The sequence below is a fragment of the Ahaetulla prasina genome, chromosome 18 (assembly GCF_028640845.1).
Source record: "Ahaetulla prasina isolate Xishuangbanna chromosome 18, ASM2864084v1, whole genome shotgun sequence".
In the NCBI taxonomy this organism is placed as follows: Eukaryota; Metazoa; Chordata; class Lepidosauria; order Squamata; family Colubridae; genus Ahaetulla; species Ahaetulla prasina.
The window spans coordinates 6,254,987-6,277,629 of NC_080556.1; the positions used below are offsets into that span (position 1 = coordinate 6,254,987).

The 22,643-nt window shown below is 47.8% G+C and overlaps 1 protein-coding gene across 3 annotated transcripts in view; it reads right to left on the reverse strand.

Annotated features, from left to right (window-relative positions):
- Window positions 1–22,643, reverse strand: part of RERE (arginine-glutamic acid dipeptide repeats) — a 282,778-nt gene that overhangs the window by 106,771 nt on the left and 153,364 nt on the right. For all 3 annotated transcript variants that reach the window (XM_058160874.1, XM_058160873.1, XM_058160875.1), the window contains exons 3-4: window positions 22,360–22,430; window positions 745–850 (exon numbers count right to left, since the gene is read on the reverse strand). In XM_058160874.1, the coding sequence (XP_058016857.1) occupies window positions 745–850; window positions 22,360–22,430 (177 nt within the window). The remainder of the gene's footprint in view (window positions 1–744; window positions 851–22,359; window positions 22,431–22,643) is intronic.

Consider the following 22,643-nt stretch of genomic DNA (forward strand, 5'->3'; position numbering starts at 1 on the left):
CATCGAAGGCTAGTGTGCATGTGTGTACAAGATGAGAAATTGGGAGGTGGGAATGACAGGTGATAAAGACCAGAGAACCTCAGAACTGTGGCTTGTACCAGGCATCCAAGGCCAGGCACCTTGGGAAAGAATGTGGATTACCCCAAAGCCTCTCAGTTTTCTCAAAACACTTCAGTAAGTTCTGATTGGCCAAAGATAGACTGATCATGGGGGGGGGGGCTGGGATGAGGGGAAACCTTTCTGTATCTTTTGAGAAACCCAGATCTAGCCTGACTTTACTGCAGCAGAACCTTTCGCTTCAACCAAATGGGAGTCGATGGTCTTTCTTTCCCAAGGGATCAGATTGGGACAGGCCTGACACTCTAGTATGGATCCCAGATTACTTTCCACAGGTCTCCTTGGGACCCACTGCTTCCTTTTACACCCATCATGTTGGGAACTGAAAAAATGTAAAGGGAAGCTTCCACATTCCAGCACCTAATTCCACTTTTTTTTTTTTTTTGGAGGATTTCCCTTTGGCCCAGACGTCCACTCTCCACATGGCCAGAAAACAGGCAGGAAGGCGCCCAATGCTTTGGAAGGCTGATGCTTCACAAGCTGGCAGCCTCGGGATGCAACACACACCTCACCTGTGAGTTTTCCAAAGGTACAAATGGAGTTTGAATGCCACAAGCAGAACAAAGAGAAGACAACCCACTCAGAGGCACAGCAACAGCTTCGCTACACACACCCCTCAAAACTTACCGTTTTCGTTGTGTCGGTCCTGGACCAAATGTTGGTAAACAGAATCCGGGACTTCAGATTGGCGGTAGTACCACTTGACGTTCATGAGCAGGTGGTCCCGCTTGCTCTGGAAGAGAAGGAAGGAAAAATCCGTTACGGACAAGGGAACCAGATCAGCTTGCTCGCTGACGCATCGCTATGTGGGTGGATGTGGCAACGCGCTGCAAGAAAAGTGAGTTATTTGGCCCATGAGAGCAGGGAAAGGAGCAGGGTTGGGCTGCTGGGGGTTCGGGAGAACCTCTAGCTAAAATTCTTTGCAGTTCCGAGAACCCTCAAATCCCACTCTTGACTGGCCCCACCCCATCCAACCCCGCCCCTCCAAGGAGTCCGCAAGCGGCCCGTTTTGGATGTAGGTAAGTGCAGGGCGTGTGTGGAAGCTCGGGGAGGGAGAAAAATGGGCCTACTGGAAGTTTGGGAAAGCCAGAAATGGGCCCATTTTCAGCCTCTGGATGGCCTCCAGAGCCTGGAGAGACTGTATTTGCCCTCCCAGAGGCTAAAGGAAAGCCTCCAGAGTCCAGGGAGGGCCTGTGGCCTTCCGGGTGCGCTTCAAGGTTTTGGTAATGATCTTCAAAGCGCTCCATGGCATAGGGCCGGGCTATTTACGGGACCGTCTGCTGCTACTGAATACCTCTCACCGACCTGTGCGCTCTCACAGAGAGGGACTCCTCAGGGTGCCATCGGCTAGGCAGTGCCGTCTGGCAACACCCAGGGGAAGGACCTTCTCTGTGGGGGCTCCCACCCTTTGGAACGAGCTTCCCCCAGGACTTCGTCAACTTCCGGACCTCCGAACCTTTCGCCGCGAGCTTAAAACTCATTTATTCATCTGCGCAGGACTGGACTAGATTTTAGATTTTAAATTTAAATTGGTTCTAATGGGTTTTATTATGTATACTGTTCTTTTTAATTATTTGGCTATTTGGAATAAGTTTTTTAATGGATGTTTTATTTTGTATTTATATGTATTTTTATCTGCCTGTAAACCGCCCTGAGTCCCTAGGGAGATAGGGCGGTATATAAATACGAAAAATAAATAAATAAATAAATAAATAAATATATAAATAAATAAATAAATAAATAAATAAATAAATAAAAACACTCTGCCATGGTGCAGGAAGCCCACAAGGCCCACCATGGCCATGCCCACCCAGCAACCGGGCACAGAACCCTTGGCTAAAAGATTTGAAGGCCACCCCTGGAGAGGAGAATGAAGAGACCTTCTCTGCGGCAACACCGCCTAAGGACAACACAGAAACACCTATCAGAAGCTCTCCTTCCGAGGAAGGACAAATTGTGATAATAAAACACCTGCCTAGACAGGTTAGTCCTCAACTAACAACTTAGTGACTGTTCAAAGTTATAACGGCGTTGAAAGTTCACGCGACTGAAAGTCAAGAGGCTCGGCCACCGATTCGTATTTGTGATGGTTGCAGGGCCCCAGGATCCCCTTTTGCGACCTTGCGACAAGCAAAGTCAATGGGGAAGCCGGATTCCCTTCCCAACTGTGTTACTAATTTTAACCACCGCAGGGGTTCACTTAACAACTGCGGGCAAGGAAGCGTCTTGCTTAGCAATACAATTTGGGGCTCAGGTGTGGTTGTAAGTCGAGGACAGGTGCCTGACTGGCCTCTGGGCAGAGGCTAAAAGTAAACTGAGGGATTAATTTGCCCTTCCAAAATTCTGACATCCAGCAAACAGATAAGTTCATCTAGAGCAGGGGTCTCCGATCTTGGTCACTTTAAGACTTGTGGACTTCAACTCCCAGAATTCCTCATCCAGCTTTGCTGGCTGAGGAATTCTGGGAGTTGAAGTCCACAAGCTTTGCTGGCTGAAGAATTCTCGGAGTTGAAGTCCACAAGCTTTGCTGGCTGAGGAATTCCGGGAGTTGAAGCACACAAGCTTTGCTGGCTGAGGAATTCTGGGAGTTGAAGTCCACAAGTCTTAAAGTGAGCAAGGTTGGAGACCCCTGATCTAGAGAGGGCTGGTGGAAAGCCAAGATGCTGGTCAGTCTGTGGTACCTTTAGATTAACTGACTTAACCTGGTGGCATAGGTTTCTTTTCTTGGCTAAAGCTCAGCACCTTAGGTCAGAACCTCCCATGCTTATTAGTGCTTGCCCCATAGAAAATGGGAGGGGGGAGATGTACAGTAAAAGTGCAGAGAAGAGCAACCAGGATGATGAGGGGACTGGAGGCTAACACATACGATGAACGGTTGTAGGAACTGGACATGGCTAGTCTAGTGGAGAGAAGGACCAGGGGAGACAGGATAGCAGCCTTCCAATATTTGAGGGGCTGCCCCAGAGAGGCTATTTTTTAAAGCACCTGAAGGCCAGACAAGGAATAATGGAAGAAAACTGATCAAAGAGAGATTCAACCTGGAAATAAGGAGAAATTTCCTGATAGGGAGAAGAATCAACCAATGGAACAGAAGTTGCCTTCGGAAGTTGTGGGAGCTTCATCCTGGAGGCTTTCAAGAAGAGACTGGACTGCCATCTGTCAGGAATGGTGTAGGTAGGGTCTCCTGCTTGGGTGCGGGGGTGGGGGGGTTGGACTAGATGACCTACCAGGTCCCTTTCAACTCTGTTAATCTGTTAAAATGGACATTTTCACCATGCAACATTCAGAAGAATTCCCAGGGAGCCGATTCAGCAGCTCTCTTTCTGGAGCCACAATTTAGGTAATCCTCGACTTACGACCACGTTCGAGCCCAACATTTTTCTTGTTAAGTGAGACATCCGTTAAGTGAGTTTGGCCCCATTTCACAGCCTTTTTTGCCACGGCTGTTAAGTGAATCACTGCAGCGGATAAGTTAATAACCCGGTCGTTCCGTGAATCTTTTGACTTCGTTGACTTTGCTCGTTAGGAAGTCGCAAAAGGGGAATCACACGACCCCGGGATACCGCAACCATCGTAAATAGGGACCGGCTGTCCAAGCGTCCAAATGTAAGTCAGGTGACCGCAGGGATGCTAGCGAAGGTCGTAAATCTGAAAAACGGCCGTTAAGTCACTAATTTCTGTGCTGTTGTAACTTTGATCGGTCACTAAACAAACTGCTGTTAAGTCGAGGACTAACCTGTAACGGAGGTGACTCTGAAAAGCTTTAGAAGCCTAGCAATTTATTTAAGTAATGTGTAGGGCTAATTTCATTCCTCTTTCTTTTCTCTGTCCTCCCTTCATCACCCTATATTGGCAAGATCTGTCTTTTTTTTTGGGGGGGGGGGGGGGAGCACATGTAATACTGTAGAAAATCCAGCCAGTGGCAGCATTGTCCCAGGGAAAAAATAATAATCAGGGTGGATTTTTTTTTTTTTGGTTACTTGCTACAAACTGCTTGCAATGCTGTAAGGCTGGCGCTGTTTTTTATTTTTTATTTTTTTATTTTTATTTGTAAAGGTGGTAGAAATGAGAAAAATACTGTGGGGCAAAGGAGCTTCAAGAATCGGCAACTGAACCACTCCAGCCTTGAGAAGGGAGCTGCAATTAAAAATTGAACTCTGGTAGGTTTCGATGGCTTGGCTCAATTCTTCCTGCTTGAAAGGATCTCGAGTAGCAACAGGCTTCAAAAGGTGGGCTTCAAAATTTTTAGCAAGGGGTTTTCTGCCTGGTTGCTGGGTGGGTGTGGCTATTGGGGGGCATGGCCTAATCAACCTCCTGTACCATGGCCGGGGTGGGGGGGTGTTTTTACCCTCCCCGGGCTCCGCAGGCTTTTCTTGAGCCTCCAGCAGGGCGACAACAGCTTCCCCAGGCTCCTGAAGCCGGAAAGTTCCCTAGGGTTGTTTTTCGCCCTCCCTGATCCTCTGCATGTGCCCTGCACTTACCCGCATCCAAAGCGAGCCGCGTGGGGACTCCTGGGAAGTGCAGGATTTGGGGGTTCTCCGAACTACGCAGAATCTTAGCTAGAGGTCCTCCCGAACCCCTGCGAACCCCCAGCAGCCCACCCCTGGCAAAAGGGATGGGGGATGGGGGAAGACCCATCTTCTGCTAGAAAGAATGGGAGAATGGAAGTAAATTGAGCCGATGGGGTCACGAATCCAGGGGCAGGAAGGTGTGTGAATGATGGTGGTGGGGCTCCGTTCTGAGGTTTGCACTGCAGAATAGAGATTGTGGGATACATTTAATCCCCGATAATGGATGACTGGCTGGGAAAAAAAAAAGATGGAATTAGCGGAGATGGCTAAATCGACTGCCGCAATCAAGAACTACAGCAGCGGCTCCTCCTCTGACCCGCGGTTGACTCACCGACCGTCCCAGTCACTTTAATGGGATGGCTGGTGATGCGGGCAGGGAGGTGACAAGGTGAGGGAAGTGGCGGCCAGAAGGTGAGGGGATGCCCGCTAACAGGCACCACTGCCATGATGGATCTGAAACAACAGGTGCTCTTTAAATGCAAAGACTCGCGGAATCTTTTAATATTATCCTTGGCAAACAAAAGGAAGGTTTCCCATTTAGCTTGAAGAGCTTGGGATTCCTTGAGCGAGCTTACCAAAAATGTAAATATGGCAGAATAACCAAGTGCTGCATAACTAAGGCTCCATTTCATGCTGAACTAAATTATTAATGTATCCTAAATGGAAAACTATCTCGAGATAGATTTTTACACCAAAAGCATTTTATTAAAATAAAATTGATGAAAATAAAAACGTGGGGTTTTTTTTTAAAAAAAAATCATCGATTTTTATCCACCCTGTGATCGAGTCAAAACCAAGTCACGACCAACCGTAGCCTCAGGAGAAGACAATCCCAAAGCTTTCCTTCCCACTTCTCCTGATTGCACAACTGCCTTACATTTCACGGCTGGCCAGATGTGGAAGTCCTGAGGATGGACCATTCATGGAGGATATATGAAGGACGTGGGATGGCTCTGGGCATCTTTGAAAAGCGATTTCCAAACCAATTTTTCCTCTCGAGCCAATTCGGCTCCCGTTTATGGAAAGAGACTGCTCTGCCTTTTAAGGAACTACAACTCCCAGCGCCCCTCCTGCCTGGCTCAGCTAAGCAGGGCTGCAGGGAATTCTAGTTTCAGCAGCCCAGAGAAAACAAATGTTTCTCTGCCTCTCCTTTACAGCAAAGCGAACAGCCAGCCTTGAACTCCCACAGCTCTAACTGGCAGTGGTGCCAGAAAAACTGGAATTCGGAATGTCTAGTTTAATGAAAAGAAGGACTAGGGGAGACATGATAGCAGTGTTCCAATATCTCAGGGGCTGCCCCAAAGAAGAGGGAGTCAAGCTATTCTCCAAAGCACCTGAAGGCAGGACAAGAAGCAACGGGTGGAAACTCATCAAGGAGAGAAGCAACCTGAGAAATTTCCTGACAGTGAGAACAATTAACCAGTGGAACAACTTGCCTCCAGAAGTTGTGTATGCTCCAACACTGGAAGTTTTTAAGAAGAGATTGGACAGCCATTTGTCTGAAATGGTATAGGGCTGGGATGGCGAACCTACGGCATGTGTGCTAGAAGTGGCACGCAGCATCCTCTCTGTAGCCGTCACCCCAGTTCAGCTGTGCCACACATACGTCCACGCCTCCCACCGACCAGCTGGTCTCTCGGTCTTTGCAGCGCATGCGTGGGAGGTGCACACTGGGGGCCGTGCACGCATGCGCGGGGTGCCTGCCGGGGCTGCACGCGCATGGGTGGGGTGGCAGGTGTCTGAAATGGAATAGGGTTTCCTGCTTAAGCAGAGGGTTGGACTAGAAGACCTCCAAGGTCCCTTCCAACTCTGTTTATTCTATTCTTATTCTTCATTCCATTCCATCTTTTTTCTTTTCTTTTCTTTTCTTTTCTTTTCTTTTCTTTTCTTTTCTTTTCTTTTCTTTTCTTTTCTTTTCTTTTCTCTCCTCTCCTCTCCTGTCCTACAAGGGGCATCCAATATCCTGCCTTTCTTAGCAGGATTCCCAATATCACAGATGAGATCTATAAAGTGGAATGGCTATTTGGCCTGGCTATTTTTTCCTCTCTTCCTGAGGAACTAGGGGTGTGTTTGTGTATGTGTGTGTGTGTGTGTGGGAACTGGGTGTGTGTGGGGGGGAGGCAGTCCAGCCCCTTCCGTGCCCCGTTTCCTTTCTCCTCCCTTCAGCGCCAGGGCCGGCAACCGCTGGCTTGCATGGGAAAACTGTGTACGGGAAGGGTCACGCCTTGCTAATCAGAGGTGAGCATCCTACAAGAAGGCAGAATTACACGGAGGAGTAGGTTAGGCAGCCAAATGCAGAGAGAGAGAGGGGGGGGGGAGGGAAAGGGGGGGGAGGAAAGCCTTGACAGCTGAGGCCATCCAGATGAAAGATTTATGATAGAATTTCACCGCAGGCTGGTGGTGGGGAATCTAACATCTCGGGGGTGTGAAATCGTTCAACTCCAGGAATTGCCAGGAGCCAGAAAAGGGTTAGCCTGGGAAGCAGCAAGCAACGGGCTTTCATCTCAAAAGCAGGCAAGCCAGGAGATGGACGGCCATTGGAGGAAGGATGCTGGCCCGGCTTACGAGACCCAGGGCTCCATTGAACTCCTTGGGCCACACAAACCCAGCCAGGGGGGAAGAGCCGAGGTTGCTCTTGAAGGCTTCAGAAGTTGAAATAAGGAAACCAGAAAATATGAAAGGGATTCGGAAAACAGGCAGAGGCGAGCAGGTTAGTGGTTAGTTAGCCTCCATTGACTCAACTGAAAATTTAGGGGGGGGGGAGCAGTGGTGGGCTTCTAATTTTTTTTACTGCCAGTTCTGTGGGTGTGGCTTGGTGGGCGTGGCATGGCTTGGTGGGCGTGGCAGGGGAAGAATACTGCAAAATCCCCATTCCCTCCCCACTCCAGGGGAAGGTTCCTGCAAAATCCCCATTTCCTCCCGATCAGCTGGGACTCGGGAGGCAGAGAATAGATGGGGGCGGGGCCAGTCAGAATTTTTACTACCAGTTCTCCGAACTACTCAAATTTTCCGCTACTGGTTCTCCAGAACTGGTCAGAAACGGCTGAAACCCACCACTGAAGAGAAGGCTTATAAAATATAATTATAAACACTGGTGTATGTGCTGCCTTGAGCCCTCAAATTTAGACATTATGTGCTGATGTTACACCATTCCGTACAGCTGCCCAATTTCTTTCTGCGCTTCCTCCTAGTTTTGTTCCCAAGATGAGCACCAGTGTCACAGCACCAATACAGAACGATGGGGCTTGCGCTTGCCGGGTTAATCTCTATCCTGAATGTGGCCTAGTATGATTTATCGGCTGTGTCTTCAAAGGCGGCTATTGTGCCTTGTTCGTTGAAAAACAAATGTTGGTTAAAAATGGCCCTTGGCAGGTGTTTTGTGTGAGTGTAGCCACTCTGAAAGTCAGCTGCTATGATGGAAACAGGGAGGGAGGGAGGGAGGAAGAAAAGAGGGAGGAAGGGGGAGGGAGGAAGGAAGAAAAGGGGGAGGGAGGAGGGAGGAAGAAAAGAGGGAGGAGGAGGAGGGAGGAGGAAGGAGGAGGAAGAAAGGAGGTGTAGGAGGAAGGGAGGGAGGGAGGGAGGAAGGAGGGAAGGAGGAAGGAAAAGAGGGAGGGAGGAAGGATGGAAGGAAAAGAGGGAGGGAGGGAGGAAGGAAAAGAGGGAGGGAGGGGGGAAGGAAGGAAGGAAGGAAGGAAAAGAGGGAGGGAGGGAGGAAGGAAAAGAGGGAGGGAGGGGGGAATGAGGGAGTAAGGAAGGAAGGAAGGAAGAAAGGAAGGAAGGAAGGAAGGAAGGAGAGGAATCTAGGGAGCCAATCCCGATCTCCAAGCAAATGTCAGGATTACATTGACATTATTTAACCCAAGTCTGCCAAACAGCTTGCAGCCATCAAAGTCCCCCTGCTCTCAAATGATAATAAAATCCCTCAGAAAGAAACACCCTTCTGAATGTGTGAGGAAAAAACAAAAACCAAACCAAAACACTTCTTTCGGTGCCTTAGGAAGCCTCATCACACGTCCCTATAGCCGCGGGGGTGTGTGTGTGTGCTCCCCAAAAGCAATCTAGCCCACCTACCCTGGGAGTGTCCTTCACGCCTTTCCCCCTCCCCAAAGGAATTTTCATCCTAAAGATGTATTAAATAAGCCCAATGTTCGACCTGCTTTAAAGAGGTTTGTCATTTGTTGTGGTTGTTGTTTTTTTAAAAGAGAGATTTAATCTTTATTACAGCCCCAAAGTGTGAGGGGGGGGCACGCAGGGGCTCCCTTCCAGCTTCTCCCCCCCTCACCCCAGAAGCCAGCTTCTCTTTTATTTAGCATTTAGCCATTATCTGAACACCAGGAGTAGGAAATCGCCAGGTTTAACCCTGGGGGAGCACCAGGAATTGAGACCGTGGGGAAAAACAAGCAAGTGAAAGATCCGGATTATTGATATATTAAAAAAAAAAAAAAAGGTTGGCTTAATTAAGAATGCAAGCAATTACATTCACGCTGATTGGATGCAAAATTGGGGCCTCTGGTGGCTCAGCAGACTAAGCCTGTCTGTTATTAACACAGCTCCTTGCAATTACTGCAGGTTCGAGTCCCACCAGGCCCAAGGTTGTCTCAGCCTTCCATCCTTTATAAGGTAGGTAAAAAAAAGAACCCAGATTGTTGGGGGCACTAAAAGTTGACTTTGTATATAATATACAAATGGATGAAGACTATTGCTTGACATAGTGTAAGCCGCCCTGAGTCTTTGGAGAAGGGCGGGATATAAATTCAAATAAAAACAAACAAACAAACAAAACAAATTCATATTAATTTCACGGCTCCTCTTGGCTAAGACTGTGCTGTCTCTTTCTAGAGGGAGGAAAAAAAACAGAGAAGCCTTTCTCAAATATTAGCCACGGATCTTCCTTGGTGGCCTGGGAATTGTGGGGGAGGGAGGGGGATATATCAGCAAGGGGATATCCTCATCCTAATTATGCACAATGATACAAGAACCACAAAAAGACCCACTCAGATGCAACCTGACAAGGAAATGCCTCATCCGCACAACTCTGTTGCTGGAGAAGAAAAAAGGAAAAAAAAGCCATTGACTTTCAAACTTGGCAGCTTTAAGAATTCTCCAGCCAGCTGTACTGGCTGGACAATTCTGGGAGTTGAAGTCCACAAGTCTTAAAGCTGCCAAGTTTGGGGACCCCTGATTCAGAATATCAAGAGTTGGAAGGAACCTTGTAGGTCATCTAGTCCAACCCCCCTGCACATCTCCAGATCAGATCTCCTAACCGCCATTTTTCACCCTTTGCTTGCCACACCCAGGGTCACGTGATTTACATTCGGAGGCTCGGCAGCCGACTCACATTTACGACCGTCGCAGTGTCCTGTGTGTGTGTGTGTGTGCGCGCGTGTGTGAGAGACGCGATCCCCTTTTGCGACCCGTCTGAAAAGCAAAGCCGTTGGGGAAGCCCGATTCACTTAACGACCCGGGGTTGACGGGCTTATCCGCTGCAGGGATTCGCTTCACCAACAAAGCCAAGAAAAATCGCAAAGCTGGGGGGGTGGGGTGGTTTGCAAAACTTGCTTAGCGAATCTCTCCTTAGCAACATTTTGGCCTCTGCTGCGGTCGTAAGCGGGAGGACTACCTGTATTTAGAGAAGGGGAAATTACCGCTACGGCCAGCAACTCTGGTCGAGACCTGCGCAGAACAGACAGACAGGAGGAGGGAGGGGGAAAGACAGCGCACAACAGCCAACTCCCCCCACCCCCCCCACAACCCCAATATGGATTAGACCTCCTGGGGCAATCCCCAAAGATGAACTGAGCAGCCAGGGTCCATTCCCCCCCCCCCCACACACACACCCATTTTTACTGGGCCTGGCTGATGGTCCCAGGTGAGTGTGTTCAATCCATCTTCTGCATTTGTATGTAAACCTCATCCTTGTGCTGGAGGTTGGTGATGGGGGGGGGGGCAGGAAGAGAGGATGGGGGGCAGGAGAGATGCAGACTTAAACAGCTTTGTCAGCAATTCCCCCAAAGGGCTGCGAGATACGCATCTCTACATCAGCCGGAATTAGATGGCCAAAACAGGGGAGAAAAATAAGGCTTCTCTCCTGCCATAATCTTCATTTTTTTTAAATTTTAAATTTTTTTTAAACCATTCTGGTGGAAGCCTCCATGATTTTTTTGGGGGGGGGATCCTAACAAAGGGGTGCACAATGCAAGCAAAGGGTGAGTTTGAATAGAAGCATTCAAACCTCTCTTTTTTTTTCTTCTCTCACGTCCGTCCCACCCACAAGCCCCACTGACAAGTCCCCAGCAGGGGGTGGGGTTGGAGGGGGGGGGGTAAATCCCAGATAATGAAACAAGGGAAAGAAAAGCTCTATTTAATAATTTAGCCCCTGTCAAGGAGTTGGTATTGATTCCTGTTTCCAGCACGGGGAGAGAATGTTATCTCCAGCCTTACAGCGGCCGGAGACGGCATCGGTGAATTTAATCATCAGGCGGGGCTCCTGCCAGGCAATTCTTAAACCTGACACCTCCAATTCTTTGTTAGATGCCGCCTGTCCCTTTTGAGGCTATCCCCCCACCTCACCCCCGTGCGTATGTGTTTAAATTAAAATATCAAGCTATTGGTATTTTTTTTTTTAAAAAAGAACAACCCCAGCTGTCAATTCTCATTTGCCAACAAACCACTAAAAGAGGCCGTCTCACATCCGGCAGCCCACCCTCCTGTCAAATGGCCAGATGCACCCCCACCCCATGGGTAGAGTTCAAACTAGCTACTTACAATGACATATTGAGCCCCAAATTTAGGTTGCTAAGTGAGAAATTTGTTGGGCGGGTTTTGACCTGTTTTATGACTTTTCTTGCCAGATGTAAATTGCTAGAGATGGAGGGAAGGAAACAGAGAGAGAGGGAGGAGGAGGAGGGAGGAGGAGGGAGGAGGAGGAGGAGGAGGAGGAGGGAGGAAGAGAAAGGAAAGGAAAGGAAAGGAAAGGAAAGGAAAGGAAAGGAAAGGAAAGGAAAGGAAAGGAAAGGAAAGAAAGAAAGAGGAAGGAAGGAGGGAGGGAGGGAGCAAGGGAGAGAGAGAGAGAGAGAGAGAGAAAGAAAGAAAGAAGGGAAGGAAGGAAGGAAGGAAGGAAGGAAGGAAGGAAGGAAGGGAGGGAGGAAGAGAAAGGAAAGGAAAGGAAAGGAAAGGAAAGGAAAGGAAAGGAAAGGAAAGGAAAGGAAAGGGTTGGAGCGAAATTAGGGCTTGGATAGGGAAGCCGCTTTCCAGGGTGACCAGCCCTGCAGCAGAAGATCTTCCAGGCAGAATGAGGGGATCCACTTCTGGGTTTCGAACAGGAGGATTCTAATCAGGGCCTTTGGTGGCTCAACGGACTAAGTCTGTCTGTTATTAACACAGCTGCTTGCAATTACTGCAGGTTCAAGTCCCACCAGGCCCAAGGTTGACTCAGCCTTTCATCCTTTCTAAGGTAGGTAAAATGAGGACCCAGATTGTTGGGGGCAATAAAAGTTGACTTTGTATATAATATACAGATGGATGAAGACTATTGCTTGACACAGTGTAAGCCGCCCTGAGTCTTCGGAGAAGGGCGGAATATAAATGCAAAATAAAAAAAAATAAAAATAAAAATAAAAAAAAAATAATCCACCCAGATCACCTTGATGACGGGGTCACCCACCCAATGGACCCTGGGGGTTGCATGACGCCCTATGAACACATCAGGTTCGTGGATGCACCAAGCAGCCAGAAGAAAGGATTGCGGTGAGCCTGGTGCACAAGTTTCCTCTGACACTGGATCACAGGCCCAAGGACTGGGAGTAAAAGATTCATGCCATCTCTCCTCCCGAGTGGGGAGGTTCAGACACTCCACGGGCAATAACAGGGCTTCGAAGATGGGTCCGATTGTGGCTTGTTTTTGTTTTTTTTTAAATTTACATTTATATCCCGCCCTTCTCCGAAGACTCAGGGCGGCTTACAGTGTGTAAGGCAATAGTCTCATTCTATTTGTATATTTACAAAGTCAACTTATTGCCCCCCCAACAATCTGGGTCCTCATTTTACCTACCTTATAAAGGATGGAAGGCTGAGTCAACCTTGGGCCTGGTGGGACTAGAACCTGCAGTAATTGCAGGCAGCTGTGTTTTAATAACAGGCTTCTTACAGCCTGAGCCACACCACGGCCCTGGTGCACTGCCCCACGCCCCCTTCTCTGGGGCTGTCCAGAGGAAAGGACGGGACCCTGGCCGTTTATTTCACACCAGAGTCAAAGTTCAAAAAGCACGTCTGGAATAGACAAGCTCTGACAATGGAAGAGCCCAAACATCAAAGATAGCAGACAGGCAGGTGAAACATGGGTGTGTCTGTCTGTCTCTCTCTCTCTGTGGGTGTGTGTATGTGCGCGCGCGCAGGGTGGCTTCTGCACCAGTTGGCCAAAGAGCAGCCCTGTGCCCCTCTGACACCCTGCAGCCCAGCCTAACCCCTCTGTCCAAAGGCCAGACCCGCCCCCCCCCCGGCAGAGTTCGAACCAGCTAACTTTATTGCTTCATGCCTATTTCGCAGGAATCTTCCCAGGCTGGAAGATTCACTTGGGAAAGGCCAGATAAGATTCAAAGGCATTTGGGGAGGCGAGTCAGACCTTTTGGTCTCTTGTGTTTATCTAATGTAAAGATACAGGTTCCCCTCGCAACGTATGTGCCCGTCGTTCCTGACTCTAGGGGGCGTTGCTCATCCCCGTTTCAAAGCCAGTGCTGTCCGAAGACGTCTCTGGGGTCATGTGGTTGGCATGACTCAATGCCAAAGGCACACGGAACGCTGTTCCCTCCCACCAAAGGTGGTCCCTATTTTTTCTACTTGCATTTTTTTACCTGCTTTCGAACTGCTAGGTTGGCAGAAGCTGGGACAAGTCACGGGAGCTCACCCCGTTACGCGGCAGCACTAGGGATTCGAACCGCTGAACGGCCAACCTTTTGATCGACAAGCTCAGCGTCTTAGCCCTTAGCTAACTTTATTGCTTCATGCCTATTTCGCAGGAATCTTCCCAGACTGGCAGCTTCACCTTGGGAAAGACCAGATAAGACTCAAAGGCATTTGGGGAAGTCAATCAGACCCTTTGCTCTCTTGTAATGAGTCCGGGCTAATTCCCCCTTTAATTCCTCCCTCCAGCCTGGGAAGACTTTTCTCAAATAGATTTTTTTTTGTTTTGTTTTTTTGTTAAGGCTCTGGAAGGAAGTGAGGAACAGTCTGCTTCTCTCAGCTCCAAGCTCTTGTAATTGGGTTTCCTGTGGCCCACCAATCGAATCCGCCTTCAGTTCGCTGCAGGGATTAAGTTTAAAAGGAGCAGATGGCGATGCAAGGAGTTGCTTTCAAAGCGGAATATTCAGCGGAACATCCCCACGGAGGCCCAGACACTCCAAAAGGCAAGCAGCTAACAAGGCAGAAGGGAGAAAAGGCCAACGGGTAGGGTAGGTCGGCTTTAAGGAACGGCGCAGGAGGGATGTGGGGGGGGAGACACCGGTCCCCAATGCTGGCTTTTAGACTTAAAAAAAAAACAAAAAAAAGACCAGCTTGGTAGGAAGCTAATATTTGCAAAATTATTCGCCGGAGGAAACATAAGGCAACCTGCCAGCTCTTGGCCATTGCAATGTGACTTCAAATGGACAATCCAACAAGCACAGAGACCTCCCGCAACCATAACATGTATACTGACCAAGGCGAAGGCCAAGAGACTGGAAAGGCTTGGGGGATCCTGCAGCTCCCCTTTTTTTTTTTTGCATTTATATCCCGCCCTTCTCCGAAGACTCAAGGCGGCTTACACTATGTCAAGCAATAGCCTTCATCCATTTGTATATTATATGCAAAGTCAACTTTTATTGCCCCCAACAATCTGGGTCCTCATTTTACCTATCTTATAAAGGATGGAAGGCTGAGTCAACCTTGGGCCTGGTGGGACTTGAACTTGCAGTAATTGCAAGCAGCTGCTGTTAATAACAGACTGTCTTACCAGTCTGAGCCACCAGAGGCCCTTTAAAACAGTCCCAAAGGTGTTTTTTTCACTGGATTTTCTGTTGTTTTTTTTTTCTCTGAAGATGTTTCACTTCTCAGCCAAGAAGCTTCTTCAGCTCTTGGGGGTGAGGGGGGGAGGGAAGTACCTTTGGGACCACCGTGACCTGGATGACTGAGAATCTCCACAGGCACTTTAAAATGGGTTTTCCCAACCTTGGCCATTATAAGATGTGTAGACTTCAACTCCCAGAATTCCACAGGTTATTCTCGCCATTTCTTTCCAGGGTTTTTTTTTGGGGGGGGATGTACTGACTGACTCTTGCAGGCTACAGGGGTGCAGGGATCGAACACTTCGGAGGTGGGTAAAATGAGGACCCAGATTGTTGGCTCAGGGGCTTATGTCAAGCAATAGTCTTCATCCATTTGTATATTATATACAAAGTCAACTTATTGCCCCCAACAATCTGGGTCCTCATTTTACCTACCTTATAAAGGATGGAAGGCTGAGTCAACCTTGGGCCTGGTGGGACTTGAACTTGCAGTAATTGCAAGCAGCTGTTAATAACAGACGGACTTAGTCTGCTGAGCCACCAGAGGCCCTTCCTTCCTTCCTTGTGGTTAGAATGCAGTATTGCAGGCTAACTCTGCCCACTGCCAGGAGTTCAATCATGGCTGACTGGCTCAAGGTGGACTCAGCCTTCCATCCTTCTGAGGTGGGTAAAATGAGGACCCAGATTATTGGGGGCGATAGGCTGACTCTGTAAACCACTTAGAGAGGGATGTAAAGCACTACGAAGCGGTATATAAATCTACGTGCTATTGCTATTAAAGTTCCTATTAGGCTTTGATGCAGCTGGACTTCGCTTCTAAGCATCCCAGCACAAATGGGGAATTCTGGGGGGGGGGGATTAAAATGCTTCCTTCATTAACGAAATCTAACGAGGGCGAAAGGAAAGCATCTGGGCTTTCTTCAATTGGACTGAGTGTGAAAGAGTCGGAAAGGGAGTGTGTGTGTGTGTGTGTGTGTGTGTGTGTGTGTACACGCAACAAGCCTGCACACACCACATAAATCTCCGGGGACCATCACCACTCGTGCCAGGAGAACCCACATTGAAATTCAGTCCCCGTGAGCGGGGTGTCTGAGCCCCATTGTTTGGCGTTCCTCCGCGCCCGCGTCTCAAAAACTGGAGCGCTGGGGATAGCAGGGGTGGGGGAAGGAATCTGTAAAAAGGGATTCTGGCTGAAACAAGAGCATCTTATTCCCTTCACAAAGAACAGCACAGGTGCAACCCCTACCAAGCTACGGCCGGGGAACCGAAGCTGCACTTTGGGTACCCTTAATACAAGACGCGGTGGCTCAATGGCTAAGACGCTGAGCTTGTCGATCGAAAGGTCGGCAGTTCAGCGGTTCGAATCCCTAGCGTTGCGTAATGGGAGTGAGCTCCCGTGACTTGTCCCCAGCTTTTGCCAACCTAGCAGTTCGAAAGCAGGTAAAAAATGCAAGGAGAAAAAAAAAACACATTGTTTTTCAGATTTAGTATTCCAGGAAAGTGTGCACTACAGGCAAGCTCTGAATCCAAAGAAAAAACATATCAGGCAAAACCGGCTGAGAAAATACACATTTGTCCATGCGTGGCAACCTCGGCAAGTCACCTGGAGGGGAAATTCATGGAGGATATGATTAGCCACGGCTAATTAGCCAGATAATTCAGATAATACTCTCCTTTGGCTCCGGAAAAGACAGCTTGTAATCCATCAAGGAAGCCTTCCCGTTGACCTCGCCACATCACAAACACACACGGTGTCAGCCTCCACTCCACTCTTCATTTACTTTTAAATGATTATATCAGTAGATAGAATGTAAAATGTTTATTTCTGTATTATAAACTCTTAGGATCATGAGATGAATCATACCACCATCCGGGGTAAGGGAAAAGAGCTTATTATTAGTGTCGGCTGACATAACTGGGAGGAGGGGTGATTAATGATTGAGTGTTATCAGCGTGCGCTTTCCTAACCGACACTGCATTCCTGAGTTGACTGACATCCAGAGACTTGTGGAAGAAGATTACCACGAGGGGCCGTGAAGGAGTTGGCATTGGACCAGACCAGCCTGACCTCCTGGAGGAGGAGGGACAATTGGGGGGATATGATATGTTTGCCATATTTTGTCTCAGTTCCAGCTTTGCTTGGCTGCTAACCAGACTGTAAAAGTAAAAGTACTTGTTTCTATTCCAAATGGAGTCAAGGTGAATTCTTTCCTATTTGCCGTCGGGGGTAGCCTGACATTAAGCTGGAACTCACACCCATGTCTACCAACCAGGATTGCAATCGCAATACCGGGGGGGAAGAAAACCCAAATGTGATGGAAGGACTGCCGCCGGCTGAGCTGGGGGAGGCGTCCGGAGGAATTTTTGCTGACACTTTTAACCCCGAGCTGGAAGTTTGCAGAGCTCGGTGGATTGAGCAATTAAAGCTGGAAGAGGAAAGGTGGGAACCAAGTGCCGAAGAGTTTCAGCCTGGAGTAACAAAAGAGGAAAGAAGGACGGTGAGACTTTCGGATTGGCAGAGAGAGAGAGAGATAAGAGACAGACGCCAGCTGGAGGAAGCCTTTCGTCTTTTCCGTGAGGTGAAAGTAAGGCTAGCTGTTCGCCAAAGGTATGAATCCCCTGTTCAGTCCTCCAAGGGGGGAGGGGAAGAGGAAGAAGAAATTACAAAGAGGCCCGTTAGAGGTGATTTCCAGGGTGGTGAGATTCCTGAAGAGACGGAAACTCTCTCCCCAGAGGAAGCTGAATTGGATGGGGGCCAGGCGCCACCTGCTGACCATGCAAGGCCGCGCAGGGGAAGGAAAAAGCCAAAAATTCCCCCCATATTAGAAAAATTTGATGGAGATGCGAAGGAGCTGGAATTGTTCCTGGCGATAGTGAATGACCACATGTTAGACTGGGGGGGAGATTATTGGTCACAGGCAGCACAAGTTAGAGCTGTGACCCACAATTTGACCGGAAGAGCAGCTGCATGGTTTGTGTCGCTGTATAAAAACCACTCCCCCCTACTGCAAAATTACGAGCATTTTATTACGGCACTAAGGAGGAGGTTTGAGGACCCCTGGCAGAGCAGAAAGCCAAGGTCGAATGAAAACCATCAGGCAAGGGAGGAGACCGGTGGCTGATTATACCCAGGAATTCAGTGATCTAGTCCCCTTGATGAGAGGGTGGTCGGAGGTGATCCTGGTCGACTTTTACAAAGAGGGCCTGAATGGAGATGTCTATGAACTGTGCCGGCACGGCGTCTCCAACCACATTGTATGGCTGGTATACCCTGGCAGCAGAGATGGAAATTGAACTAGCGAAGGACCGTAGCAGAAGCAGCGCACTGGAAGACCTTACCCGCCCATTCTCCTGGGTGGCCCTCAAGGGACACGCCTAGACCAGAGGGAGGAGACAACGATCGACTGCGTGCTACAGATGCGGAAAAGAGGGCCATCGGGCAGCCGACTGTCGAGTGAAGTTGGTTCCAAGCACGATCCCTGGTGGTGGGAAGGAAGCAGTGAAACCAACTGCTAAGGCGCGAAAACCGGCAAAAGTGGAGGACGGCATTGCCAAGAAGGGCACGCCCATCCAAGAGGACCGCGAAGCGTCGACCGACACTGATGACAGCAAAACCACATCGGAGTCCGACGAAGACTTTCTGGTGAGTTGGGCACGGGGCCCTTGGACATTCCAGTCAACCTGCATGTTCCTCCTCGGGCAACAAGGGGGAAATGTTAGCATTATTAGATTCGGGATGTACTAGGTGCATGATCAGTCCCGAACTAGTAGAAAAAATGGAACTAAGGTTGAGAACCCTAAGCAGGCCCATAGCATTTGCCCAGTTGGATGGCAGTGTGGCAGGGGGAGGACCCGCCCATTTCGTAACAGAACCCATAGAAATGGAAATTGGAGACCATCGCGAGATTTTAAACTTCATAGTAGCCCCTGGAATGGACCAACCTTTGGTACTAGGACTGTCATGGTTGCGGAAATGGAACCCCCATATTAACTGGAGAACGGGAGTCTTACGGTTCCGCTCAAGAGCGTTAAAAGAAGGAAAAGGGGGTTCCAAGAAGAGTCAGACTATGGCCATGCTCCAAGATAAATGGGGGGCAATGGTTGAACGGATAGATGGGGAGGAAAGGATACCTAAGGAGTACTGGGACCTGCGGAAGTCTTTAGTGAGAAAGCATCAGGCGTTCTACCTCCCCATAGGCCTATTGATTGTGCCATCGACATCCTACCGGGGTAAAACTTCCAAAACCAAAAGCTTACCCCATGACCCAAAAGAATTGGGAGAGCTGCGGAAGTTCATAGACAAAAACCTAGAGCGGGGCTTTATCCAACCAGCTAGGCCTCGCGTGGCCGCACCTGTGATGTTCCGGGAAAAGAAAGACGGCTCATTTCGTCTTATAGTTGACTATAGAAATTTGAACGCAGTGTGCGCCGAAAACATATACCCCATGCCGCTCATGAAAGATATGTTAGCACACTTAGCGAAGGAAGTTCTTCACCAAATTGGACCTGCGAGAAGCTTACTACAGAGTCCGTATAAAGGAGGGGGATGAATGGAAAACCGCTTTCAACTGTCCACTAGGGTGTTTCCAGTTTCGAGTACTGCCTTTTGGTCTGCAGGGGGCGCCTGCAGTTTTTATGCAACTGATAAATGAAATACTCCATCAGCATTTGTTCAAAGGAGTTCTTGTCTACCTTGACGACATACTCATCTATACAGAAACTATGGAAGAACACATTAAACTAGTAAGAGCAGTTCTCAAAAGTTATTATCTGCTGAACTGTATTGCAAGCTATCCAAATGTGATTTCCATCAAACCAAAATAGACTACCTAGGATATCGCATCTCGGCTGATGGGTTAGAAATGGATCCAGGAAAAGTGAAAGCTGTTTTGGAATGGGCCCCCCCACGCACACGCAAACAGCTCCAAAGTTTTTTGGGATTTGCAAATTTCTATCGTCAATTCATCCCCTCCTTTGCTCAAATTGCTTTACCAATCACTAACCTCTTAAAACTAAAGGAGACACGAAACCCAAACCATCATTACCCCTCGAATGGACAATGGAATGTCAAGCAGCATTTGAAAAATTGAAACGACTCTTTGCCGCGAACCTATTTTAAAGCACCCTGACATGGATGTTCCTTTTGTAATACAAGCTGATGCAAGTGATGTAGCAGTCGGAGCCGTCTTGCTCCAAAACAATGCTGATGGTAATTTACAACCCTGTGCTTTCACTTCTCGAAAATTGACTGAAACCGAAAGGCGATGGCCTATTTGGGATAAAGAAGCGTTTGCAGTTCATTGGGCTCTACGGACATGGAGACAATTCTTAGAAGGTTCAAATCATCCTTTTGAAGTTTGGACTGATCACAAAAATCTGGAAGCGCTAAAGACTCCTAGAAAACTTTCGCCTAAACAAGCCCGTTGGACTCAATATTTTAACCGCTTTAATTTTACTTTACAGTATATTCCTGGAGGGAAAAACTTCTTAGCAGATGCTCTTTCACGTTTACCCCAATACAATTGCACTCGCTCCGAGGTGGTTCAACCAATACTTCCGTGCAACAGTTGGCGGCCCCAGCAATAACTAGAAGCCACTCCAAAGCTGACCCCTCACTCCCAGATGAACTAACCAAATCGTTTAAAGAAGCTTTAAACACCGATGACTGGTACTTAACGCATTCCATGAATGCACACTCCGTGATGGACTAGCTTGGATTGGAACAAAACTATATGTTCCTCTATCACTCAGAGAAACCATCCTACAACGATGCCATGATGCCAAGATGGCAGGGCATTTTGGATTTGTGAAAACTTTGCATCTTCTTAAAAGACAATTTTGGTGGCCAAGTCTTAAAAAAGACATTCAAGCATATGTGGCAAGTTGCCCGGTCTGTGCATCATCCAAAAGGCCTCCGGAAAACCTCCTGGACTACTACAAACGGTAGCCAGACCAGGAACCCCATGGAAAGAAATATCCATGGATTTCATAGTGGAATTACCTGAAAGTTCCGGCAATACTGTTATATGGGTAGTGACTGACCTTTTCTCCAAACAAGTCCATTTTATTCCATGTTCAAAATACCCTCCTCAAAGACTCTAGCAAAGTTGTTTGTACAACACATTTATAGACTTCACGGAGTGCCTGATCGCATCATTTCAGATCGAGGAGTTCAATTCACTTCTAAATTTTGGAAAGAATTTTTACGACTCATTGGTTCCGCCCAAGGATTAAGCTCCTCCCATCATCCTCAAACTAATGGAAGCTGTGAACGTTCGAACTCTGTACTAGAACAATATCTCCGATGTTATGTTAACTACCAGCAAGATAATTGGGCTGATCTCTTACCTTTTGCTGAAGTTGCCTACAACAACTCAATTCATAGTAGCACGGGATTTACTCCCTTTAAAATAGCTTCAGGCCAAGATTTTGTTCCTATCTCGGAACTCCCACAAGAAGAAACTACTATTTCCTCTTTATCAGAATGGATAGATCAAATACAAAGCACATGGAAAATGACTCGCAAGGCGATCGACGACGCTCACCGTGCGCATAAAAAACAAGCAGATAAAAAAAGGTCCCCTGAGAACAAATATCAAGTAGGCGATAAAGTTTATCTTTCCACCAAATATCTTCAAACCACTCAGAAATCTAAAAAACTTGGACCCAAATATGTGGGACCTTTCCCAATAGTAAAAATCATCAACCCCGTGACGGTACAACTAGATTTACCAAAAACACTTAGGAGAATCCACCCCGTTTTCCATGTCAGTTTGCTGAAACCTGAACACACATCTACTTTCCGTCCTAACCATACACCCCCTCCTATACCAATTCTCATAGAGGGAGAACAACACTTTGAAATAAAAGAAATTTTGGATTCAAGAAAACATAGAAATAAAATTCAATATCTTATTTCTTGGAAACACTTCCGTTATCCCAAGCTGAATGGGTGAACAAAGAAGATGTTCATGCCTCGGAAAAATAGCACAATTCTATAAAAATATCCTGACAAACCCTAACTTCTCTTTTTCTTTCTAGGACTGACGTCCTTGTTGCAGGAGGGCGAATGTCAGCCTCCACTCCACTCTTCATTTACTTTTAAATGATTATATCAGTAGATAGAATGTAAAATGTTTATTTCTGTATTATAAACTCTTAGGATCATGAGATGAATCATACCACCATCCGGGTAAGGGAAAGAGCTTATTATTAGTGTCGGCTGACATAACTGGGAGGAGGGTGATTAATGATTGAGTGTTATCAGCGCTTTCTAACCGACACTGCATTCCTGAGTTGACTGACATCCAGAGACTTGTGGAAGAAGATTACCACGAGGGGCCGTGAAGGAGTTGGCATTGGACCAGACCAGCCTGACCTCCTGGAGGAGGAGGGACAATTGGGGGGATATGATATGTTTGCCATATTTTGTCTCAGTTCCAGCTTTGCTTGGCTGCTAACCAGACTGTAAAAGTAAAAGTACTTGTTTCTATTTCAAATGGAGTCAAGGTGAATTCTTTCCTATTTGCCGTCGGGGGTAGCCTGACACACGGTCACATAAAAAACTCCGGGTTGGAGGGTCTCAGCCCAGAGAAATATTTACACTCAGGAAAAGAGAAATATTTGCTGCTTACCAGTTTGAAGTCTTGGATGCTACAGATGAAGTAGGGGGTGTTCGGCCGACGGCTCTCAATATACACGCAATCTTTTTGGAGGGGACAAAAAAAGGAAGAGTTTCTCAGCCTCGGGTAAAGTAATAATAGTCATAATAATCAAACACAACACAGGATGGCAGCAAACTAGAACAGACGATGCTATAAAAATGTCCCAAAGGCGGGTTTTTGGTGTGTTTTTTTTCAATAGGCCAACTGGGCTTTGTTTTTGTTTTTTTCCTTGAAGAGGTTTCGCTTCTCATCCA